Source organism: Platalea leucorodia (assembly GCF_965183815.1).
Source record: "Platalea leucorodia genome assembly, chromosome: Z".
NCBI classification, from domain to species: Eukaryota; Metazoa; Chordata; class Aves; order Pelecaniformes; family Threskiornithidae; genus Platalea; species Platalea leucorodia.
In genome coordinates this window covers 19,151,522-19,162,477 of record NC_138858.1, presented here as the reverse complement: position 1 = coordinate 19,162,477, position 10,956 = coordinate 19,151,522, and the positions used below count along the sequence as shown (strand labels likewise).

At 38.5% G+C, this 10,956-nt stretch overlaps 1 protein-coding gene across 2 annotated transcripts in view; it reads right to left on the bottom strand.

The window, feature by feature from the left end:
* Nucleotides 1-4,880, bottom strand: part of ITGA1 (integrin subunit alpha 1) — a 75,150-nt gene extending 70,270 nt beyond the window's left edge. For both annotated transcript variants that reach the window (XM_082337344.1, XM_082337345.1), the window contains exon 1: nucleotides 4,662-4,880. In XM_082337344.1, coding sequence (XP_082193470.1) covers nucleotides 4,662-4,839 — 178 coding nt within the window. In that variant the 5' untranslated portion in view covers nucleotides 4,840-4,880. The remainder of the gene's footprint in view (nucleotides 1-4,661) is intronic.
* Between the last annotated feature and the right edge of the window lie 6,076 nt (nucleotides 4,881-10,956).

Sequence of the window (10,956 nt, the reverse complement as noted above, 5' to 3'; positions counted from 1 at the left end):
CCAGGCCCAGGCACCATCAGAACCTGAACTGTTACTTTGACATTGCTCCTAAGCGGAACTTCAGCTTAAAAGTTTTTGTTTAAACTTGGAAGCTACGCTGCAGCTTATACCGAACTATGACCTGCTTCCTGAATCCGCTAGTTAGTCAGAATGAGACAGTTCTGAGAAGCTTCGGAGGCAGATAAGCACGCTTCAAATGAAGTTTGATGTTGACAAATGTAAGTAATATACCTCGCAAAACCACAGAGTTTAATTCAGTGATATTTGCACAGAAAAGGGACCTGAACTACACAGCTCAATTTGCAGCCTAGACAAGCCGGAAATAATATTTTAAAAAGATAATGTCATTATGCAAGTACTGCAGCTTATTTTGAAATGCTGTACGACACTATTTCAGAATGAATGTTGCCAATTTAGAAAGAATGAGGAAAAGGAACAAATGGAGAATAGAAGAAAATGCTTGTAGGAAGAATGATTCAAAAGAACAAAAAAATATTTGAGAAAGTAGACAAACTAATGTGCCATGATAACTGTATTGCGGCAACTGGAACAGATACAGTAAGTTTGGAATGTCTACACACTCAGTCTGCTAATCAAAAAGCAAGAGGACATCCTCTTAGAGATGAGAAAGTAGCAAATTTAGAATTGTTCAAAGGAAGTTTCTGGTTTCTTTTAGTTATTTCTCTTTTTTTTTGTCAAAAAATACTGTGGGTTATGAATTTGCTGACTTGGAAGGGCTTTGGAGTCAAGGGCTTCATGAGATACAAAGCTACTGTGAGCAAAAATCATCCCATATCTCCCATTACGGTGTACATATAAATTTCCCTCAAGTACCTAGCACTAGTGAGTTGTTGTGACAGGACACTGAACTCAGATCAGGCCCAGTAATGTGCGTTCCTTGTTTCTAAGCTTGATACTGATGTAAAAACAACTTTATCAGATCTTATATAATAGGATTATTTGTGAGACCTCAGACTCTCTTCCTGTGAGTACACATGCTTAACTCTGTTAGCATGAATAGTTTCACAGAAGGAAGCTGGACCACCCAAGGGAATATAACATAAGCACATGTATAAATAACGGTTTGTTTAATTTGGGCTTGTACATACTCATAATTTTGTATTAATGTTTTGTGGCTTAGGCAGAGAGTGTGCCTTCAGCTTTTCTTTAGGAGTTCCTTTCACTTATCTATGTAAATGCTGCATGGTGAATTTATGGTGAATTTTATTCTCTATGTTCTTTGTGATTATAAAAGTGCAAGGGTTGACCTCATGCTATTCTTTCAAGAAAAATTAGCTGTAGTGCATATTTACCTTCCAAATTAATATTTAATTAATTTTTTATTCTTTTGCTGCTGTGTAGTTACAAACTTTTCTCTGCTTCTTGGCTCCAGTCTAATTTTTACAAGCAGCCTCACATCCCTGGAGATGTGTTAATATATTTTAGATAAAGGTTGCAAGTTGGCATCCAGTACCATCCAGTAGAAAATAAACACTCAGTTCATGCAAGCAGGTGACTTGCTGCATTAAAAAAAAAAAATGCAAACAAGAAAACCGCAACCAAAAACAAAGAACTACCACTTTGAAACAAAGTTGCCGCCCAACATACTAAATCGACTGTTGTTGTAGAAAGAGACATTTTGGGATGCACTGAAGTCCTTTCTCAAACAAAAATCATGAGATTTTATACAGTTATGAGCAGTGATCCACAAGTATTTAGAGGCAACTGTAAACTTCAATGATGTATCCACAATTAGCAAGACCATTGTCAACTTACAAACTAAAACATTTACTAGTGATGATGCTTTGCCTGCTCTAGTAAAAAGTAAGTACTAGGTATTGTTATTTGTTTTAATATGTCAAAGAATGAGCAGTAGAACAAAACTGCCAGTTCCAAAAATTTAAGAATCATATAACTAAGTTTGTAAGTTCATACTAGTTTTGCTAATGTCAGGGAGAGAGATGAATTTGACCCCAGTAGAGCCAAAGCAAGTGGACACTTTTAACTCTACATACAGTTTTAGCATAAAAGCTCAAAATTGCATGGTCTGTTCCAGTCTTGGTAAAAGATTAAGACTAAGTGTAGAACCTGATGGTTCTTGATATTTATCACATTTAAAAACAATTTTATAAACACTAATAATTGCAGCCATTTGGCATCCATTTTCAGACCTTCTCCAGCACAGTACAAGACAAGATAAAAATGCTGATAGCATGTATTTGTAGGGATTTTGAAGCGATGCTGTTAATAATTTTAAGATTATTATTTTGAAAACATTTGAGGCACACTGCTCCACATCTTCAAGTTTTGATCAGCTTCTTTATGAAGATGGGTCGTGGACAGATTTTAAACAGGGAGAGGTCATGTTCATAGGAAACCCCCTCTCCCCCATATTACAGCCATTTTAGCTAGATTTATGCAGACACACTCAAGTCCAGGATAAGAAAAGCTAGTGGGAAAGAATCTCAAATATAGGGGAAAATCTGCTGAGAAACATTGGACTTTATTGTTGCAAGAGCAAAGGAAGATAAAAGATAAAGATGGAGAGAAAAACTGAGGAAAATAGGGTTGTTTTTTTTTCCATGCTTCCCTTTTATGCTGTGTCTGTCCTGCCTTTGCAGGCTCTGGACAGAGACCACTTAATTTTCTGCATACGGTTCTGTCTTTAGAAGTACTGGTCCTTTCTATTACAAAGATGAGTACTCTTAATCAGTACCAACAATATCATCATGACCAATGAGGAGAGAATTCCTGGAAGGAGCAGGCTATGTGTAAAACTATAAGCAAAGAAGCATTAAAAAGTAATGGAACCCTTTGGGTTGATTTCTTCCTTCCTCTTCTGTTGAAACATAGAGCTAGAGAAAACTTCAGCAGATCCCTATTCAAACCACTTACACTGAGGCCGAGTGAAGTAACCTCTACCATCCCTCACAGGTGCTTATCCAACTTCATCAAAACTTTCAGTGAAGGAGATTATGCAGGGCTGGGATTTTTTGGTAGCCTGTTCTAGCAATTCGTTACCTGACGAGTAAGAGAGGAGCTCTGAATATTCCCGAAGTTTTTTGCGCAGCAAATTATGTTGATTTTCCCTTGTCCTTTATTGGACATGGAGAACCAACTATTCATCAATCTCCTTGTAAACCAACATATGTGATACAGACAGCCATGACTGAGTGCTCTCACAAAACAGAGAAGACATTGACATTTGGAAGAATATGCTCACTAATAATAATTTGGTAAAAATGCATCAAAATGCTTCAACACTTTGCCCTTAGTTTTCTCTCTTCTAGATAAACAAGCCTAACTCATTCAGTCTTTCTTCATAGGTCATTTTCCTCAGCCCTTATCAGGCTTGTCACTTCTCTATGCACTTCTGCCTGATTGTCTGCGTCTGTCAGCCTTTCTATAGTCAAGATTCTCAGAGGCTTCACCAATATAAAGTTGAATTAAAAAAAAAAAAAAATCTGTGTAGATACAAGCGTACACCTCTGTGCACCTCCTTTATTCTAGATTGTTTTGTCTGCATGCCAGATTATTTGCCTTTTTTTTTTTCTAAGAGGAGCACATAACTAATTCGCATTTATTTTCTTATTCCACCATAATTCTAAAACTCCTTGTCCTTATTTTTATGACATTTTGACTTGTTTATGTAGGACGACTACTCTTATTTACACTTTACAAAGCCTCCTTCTGTGAAGGAACACAAACAAAAGCATATTTTGGAGAATATCACTGTAATAAAAGGCATCTATGAGCAAGGGCTAAATACAGCACGCCGAAGTACTACATTCAGATTTTCAGATTTTCCCGTATCTGTTCTTTTTTGCACAATAAGCTCAGAGTGAAGAGGGAAAAGCCCTAGTCTTGCCTTTACCCCGCTTGCTGCCACCAGCATTTTAACGATTCTTATGAAATTGGTTTCTTCCTCTGTACTGCCTTAGGTTCACTGCGTGCTAGTTGCCAGCGCAAGAGCTGCTGGGGAGCTCCGTGTCACAGTTCACAAGCGCATGAGTCCCAGCATTGCCTTAGCCTCTTTCCCACTTCTTGGGTTCCCCTGATTTCAGATCCAAAATGTTACTACAGATTGACTAGCCAGGGGGATTGTTACTTGCTGTATTTGTTTTACTAAAAAAGCAAGTAAATCCGTAAGAATAAATGAAACCCTAAGGAAAGGAAATAATACATACTCCATCTCCGGATGAACTCATCTTTCTGAAGTTAGTTGGGTGCAGTTAACTGCTTCCTCACTTCCCCTTTTACCACCCAGAACATCTGAAAGCCTAACGCAGGAAAACAAAAGCTTCCCGAATTTAAAAACTGTTGCCAGGTGCACCTCTTTTCCCAAGCCAGATGCCATTATAGTATTTCTTCTCACCCACTCATCCTCATCTAGCAGCCTTCCGTCAACGCCCCCGGGTTCTAAGCCTGCTTTAGGGATTAAAGTTCCCAGAGAGAAGCAAGCCGAAGTCCCTCGCGGGCTCCAGCCGGAGGGCAGCTCCGGGCGGGGCATTCCCGTGGCAGGGACCGGTGGAGGGATCCGGGTGGGGGACGCGGTCCCTCGGGTGCCAGCCCCCGACAGCTTCACCCCCCTCCCGCAGGGCGCAGAACTGCTTTCGGGACCTGGCTCTTCAAAGCGAGACAGAAGGGGGGGTTCTCCTCACCTGTCAGCATCCAGCAGGAGGCAGCCATGCCTGGGCTCCTGCGCGCCCGGGGCCGGGGGCCGGGGCCGGGGGCAGGGGCGGCGGGAGCGGTCCGGCCGCCGGCGCGCCCGCGCTGCTGCGCTGCCAGTGGCGTTCGGCGCTCTGCACCGCCCGCCCGCCTCGCAGCCGAGTTAGGCATTTCCTGTTTGTTATTCGGTCTTTATGTTGTTTCTTCGCATCAAGAAGAATTTAGCTTCCTCCCCCCGCACACGACTTTCCTGCTACCCACCCCCCCGAAGACCTCTGAGCTCTGGAAACCTCCCCGTAAAGCTAGCCCAGCGTTAAGATGTACAAATAAAGCCAAATCTCGCCCCCAAAGCCTCCGGCTGCAGCCCTCGGAGAGCACAGCAGACCTTAAAGGGACATCTGCCCGCTCGTAATTAATTAATAAGTGTCTCCCGCCGGCCAGCCCCCCCTCCACTAGGGCAGGAGGGAGCTAGGCGTGCTCCACGGCCACCTCTCTCGCCTTTCTCAGCAGGAGAAACACATCGTTGAGGTAGGGGGTGTGTTTGGCTGGTCAGGTTTAATTTCTCTTACATCACCCCTTAAAAACGCAATCTACGGCCGGTCATTTGCCTGCAGGAGGAAGCCAGCCACCCCCTCCCCGTTCTCAGCGGCTCGGGGGATGCAGTAACTCTTCACACAGTGAGCGATTTTCTCGAGTCTCTGCGTCTCCCTGTGCTTTGCTGCGTGAAGGAAATACCAGACAGCTGCCTTTGCCCTCATCTACCGAGCATTTGCATGGCATCCCTTCCCCGCCTTTCCCTGCCCCCTGAATGACTTCACTAATAAATAACTGAATAAATCGCAAAGGTAATAATCAGCCAGATTCAGGCCTGTGAGCAGGGATTTTCAGGGTTCATTAAACAGTAAAAGAGCAGCTTGCAGGACTTTTTCTTTGTGTTTACCAGAGTGATGCTCAGGTGGAGCGACATCCCTTCAAGCAGTGTATGAGTTTTTGCACTGGACCTGGTGAAAAATCATGTTGTTCTTCATAAAACAAGAGAAGCCATGGTCCCTCAAGCAAGAAAAAGAGAAATTAAAATACTCTATGAGGATTTGGAGATCTCGATGCTGCTAGAAAAATCCCCCATTTTTTTCTTTGAATTGGAGCAAAGAATTCGGTGAATAAGTGGAAGTTAGTGGAAATTTTGTAAGTTCCTCTGAGGCTAATAAACTACAGCTGTTAATCATCACTATAATAGTTAAATACGTCTTCCAACTTCTGTCTTAATTTTATGAGAACACTTTGGGTGCACCTTTACTTGTAGATCTGTGGAAATATTAGAAAATAGTGCATGATTTCAAAGCTGGGTTTAAGGCAAAGGTCCTCATTCAGTAACAATTTATGCATATGCTTGCCTTTACACATTATAAAATATACATTTAATTACCAGAGTGGGACTACTCAAAGTTGATGAAATTAAGCGCGTGTAACTTTTGCTGAATAAGGATCTGAGCTCTGTTGGTACCAGCTACCAGACTAGGCACATCTTTTTCAGCTAAAGGTTTTGTGCATAAAGTTAAAGGAAACCAAAATGGCACTCAAAATCAAAGAAGACTGAGATTTTGGAAAAAAATGTAATGTCTTTTTTTTCAAGTGAGTTGTTTTGCTACTGGCTGTTTTAGCCCAGTTACAAAGGTGGCAATAACTTCCTGGGTTTTTTTGTTGTTTTTTTTTTTTTTTTTTTGCAAACAAGTCTTTGTATTCCCTTTCTGTCACTGTACTTAACTAAATGCACATGGAGGAGTTGAGCTTGCTTTCAAATCATAGTGAAGGATTTCTTTCTGTGATACAATTAACTACACCAGAGGAAGAAACAGGGAAACTAAGGACTTCTGCATGGATAAAAATAATCAGTTCAAACCTGTTTGAAATATATGTGATATTTGGTACATATGTCGGGAATGTACATCCTGTTGGAGAATAAGACTTCTTGAGGATAAAAAGAAACATTCCTGATGTAGGGTTATTCCTATTTTCTTCCAAATTATTCTTGGTATTATTATTTATTAATTTATTTTTGTGGTAGTGTCCTATGCGTCTTGCATCACACAGTGTCAAAAGGAAGACATTAGAAAAGACAAACTGCTGGACTGAGGTAGCATTTCTTATTAATTTGCACACATTTGAAAAAGTAAAATATGTTACAGACTTACAGACCATTATTTATTTTGGAATGCTGAACTACTTCAGAAAAAAGCAAACTCCTATTGCTTGTAGGATAGCTGCTGCATCTTTTCACGGTCTTTGTTGCTTTGGGTGCATTCATTCAGGCAACTGTTCATAACATATCGCTAAATGGTCTTCTTGGAGTTTAAAGTTTTATACATTATTAGTAAGGAACACAAGCAGGAATCCCTAGATGAGGTGCAGTCAGGCCCAGAAGTAGTTAAGATATTAGGTAATTTCAATATCTGCATAACAAATATTATTAGTTTCAGTGGATCATAATAGTGTAGAAAATCATTACCTATAATGATGGATAAAACAAAAAGGTCAAATTAGTTTACAGAATATAATTGTTTTGCGTATTCTTTTGTGCCTTTCTAAAGTGTCACAGAATGCTGAGGAAGGATTTTTTTTTCTAGTGCTATAAATTAAACATGATTTGTAATTTTGAACTCTGCCTCCCAATTCAGTTTCAGCAAAGTATTTTAGAATATGCATTATAGACTAAGTACACTAGTAGTTCCATGGAATGTGATAGAAGTATTTATCATTAAAGATTAATTTAAAAACTTTGAAGGATTAGACTTTGAAAAGACAACAAAAATTAAAAATATCAGGAAGACCCAATTCTTCTCCCTTCAAGTTGGTGTTACTCCTGCAAAAAACAGTGGAAATGCATTCTGTCCCAAAGGTGAGGGGTGAAGGAACAGGAACCAAATCTTTTCAAATAGCTTCAAAGGCAGGCAGTCTTCTAAATAATGTGAATATAATGTACATAGAACTCATTTTCCATGGAAACTGTTCTTCCATTCTTATAGAGGATATGAGCAATTTTAATTTATTTTGATTCTTAGGTAAAAAGGACCTCCAACGTGTAGCACAACAGAGCAATGAGTAATGCAAGACTTTGACTTCAAATAGCCAGAAGCATGCTTAACTTACTTCCATTAAAGGAATACTATGACAACATCAATAATTGTAAGAGAGACATAACATGTTTCTGCAATGTTCACTGTTCTTATTACACTGTATTATGCACTGCTTGGAAAATTCTACAGAGCTTGTTCATATAGCTTCTAAGTGAAGATTTGTCATTGAAAGCACTTATTATTGTCTTTGATGATTTACATTGTACTGTAGATTAGTGATAATTTACATTTTTTGCTAACACTTGCTTATTCACAGTCTCCAAGTTGTCTTTCACCTTGATTAGTCTGTTGTTCATTTTCATTATCTCCATTTTTTTTCCTATCTGATTCTAGGACCATGCTAGAATTCACTTGGCAGAACTTGTGGGGCTGTAGTCTTATTTTTATTATGTCTGAGATACTCAAGGGCTCCTTCTTCAAGTTCCAGAACTAAGACCTTGCAGGATTTGGTGTGGTTCCAGCAATACTCTGTGCATAAATCTTTTCATGTTTTACAGCTCAGCTTTTAGCTGATACTTAATAATCTTGGAGAATGCTCATGTCTCTGCTCCATCTGTATTAACCAGTGGTACCAATGTGCCAAAAATCCTTTTTACTATACAAAGAGATCTTCATAAAAATTTTGTTTTGCAGCTTGTGTTAGTTTAATTAATGTTGGTAGCAAATGTTATGGAAAATGCCCTTTGTGTTCTGTGTTAAATTTATTCTCTACAATATCTTTTATGTCTTCTTCATTGGTCTTTTTTTGATTATATGCCAACTATCACAGAGTATTTGTGAACCAAATTAATATACAGTCTGTATTCTTACCAAAATAAAATAGTCTGATTTTCCTTTTTAACAGATTTAAAGTGTCTCACATCCTCAGTCATGCTGCTTTCTGCATTTTCTTTGGATACATTTTTTTCGATATTCATCCTAAATTTGTAGAGATCAAAACTAGCTGTATCACAAAAATACAGGAAGACCATGAAGGCATAAGTTTATACGGCATCATTTACTGTTATAAATCTTCCACCAATCTTTTTATTTTATGATTGTCTCTTTATACTCATGTAGAAGGATTTTTGTATTAGAATAGAATTTAAGATTCTTGCAGATGATACCTCTACTCTTTTCATCATTTCTTGTGCTATTTCTATTTCCTTTGAGTCAGCTTCTTACAATTTAAATCCTGATTCACAGTTTTCTCGTGCAATGTGGTTTTAATTTTCTGCTTGCTTATTTACTTATCTATTTATCTATTTACTATGTCAGCAATGTATCTTTGAGCTCTGTAATATATTACCAGACTTTAACATGAATATATATATATATCTTCAAAGCATATGCTAAAAATAAGGCTAGAAAAACACAAACTGGTTTATCTATTCAACTTGAATGAGATACCGATCTCTCTGGCCTGAGTATTTCAGCCTTTTTTGTGCTGAAGCACTTTTTCTGAAGCACTGAAGTCATTGGAGCTATGGCATTGAGTCTGAGGGGAATGGAACTGGTAACTTCAAGTGAGGGAAGATGACAGAAATAAATTAATATTTTATTGTACAAAATCAAGGGGCTGAACTAGAAATTGCAATATGTTTATAAGGTTTTTGACTAAAGGTACATATAACATCCCAGCTAATGTTGGTCCATCAGTGCATTAGCTCCACTGCATTATACAAATGAAATTATTTGAAATGAGGCCAGAATTTAGGGGCAGAAGATTAACTGATTCTTATTATTATCTTGGGCTTTCTGCAATCCACCCACACTTCTTTTTATTACAGCTTCTTAACAACTAAGTGTCTTGATTTTTAACATGCTGCTCATGGTATGTTGCATAGCCAATATTAATTATTTTTCAGATAGATTTCAATTATGAAACTGTATAAAACATTAACTTAATGAGAGCGTGCTGTGAAGGGAGGCTAATAGATGACAATAATTTCTCAAAATAATTACATAGTCTGCAGAGTTTTACATTGTATTGCATTGCACTGCATTCATTGCCTTCACAGCTGGTCTGCATAATGTAATTACTTATTACTATTTGGTGACAGAAAAAAGGTAGCTGTGACTGCAATAACCACGTTGAACACTCTCAGTTTATTCTATTTTTTTTTCCTATTCTACGTATATAAAAACATTAACTTTCCCCTTTTTCCTTGATGCATGCACACGTTTCTCTTCCATTTCTATTATTTTGCTCTGTTAGTGAAAAAAAAACATTTAAATATAGATCACTGCCCAGGCTTTCCTTTAATCTTCATGCTCAGGAGAAAAATCTTGCTTTTTACAGGAACATGAGCCTGGTCATGGTGCCAGTGTATGTTTTATGGCATACCTTAAAAAAAAAAAACCAACACCAAAAAAACCCAAAAAACCCAAAACAAAAAAACCCAAAACTGAAACAGCACACACACAAGAAAAATATCCCTGTAGTGCAGAAACTTCAGCTTTTGCAATGATTACCTTTTTATTTTTTAACTATGTGATTTTAAGACAAATTACTAGTTTGCAACAATCCTTCTATAATGAGCAACACATTGCTACTTTTTTAGTGAATGTTGCAAGCCAGAATCCTGCTGGGATTCCAACTTCTGTAGATTGCTATAACTCTTTGTTTCAGGGATGCTACAGTAATTTTTACCTACTGAGACCTGTAATCTAAATCCCAGTGCTCCACCTGCCTTTCCATGTGAATAATTTGGTTTTGTGGCCTGAAACCCTTTGATGGTTTTATTTTAGCAGTTAGGTCACTCTGGGAAGAAGGCAGTCCTGGGCTTCATACAGAAGCCCATATTGGGTTTTATTATCCTGTGTTGGGTTTGCCAGAAGTAGGATGATTGTCGAATACATGAGTAAGTCTGAAATCCAACCTCTTTTTCAAGCCTAGGTATTTCAGTACAAGACACAGATAGGCATCTCTAACCACCTCCAGGCTGGAATCTGGAACCTACTGAATGTGAGTTACACAGAAACAGTGGACAGCTGACAGAGAAGGTAATGTGCATGATTTTATTAGCAGACTAATAAAGCACTCAGCTTCAAAGTCAGAGGTATAAATTGGTGTTCTTTTTCACATTGAAAGACTTTTAAAAAAGCGTCTCCAGTCTCTCAGAGTCACGTCAAAACCAGCAGGATTTGCCTAACTGGTTGTAGCATTCCATTG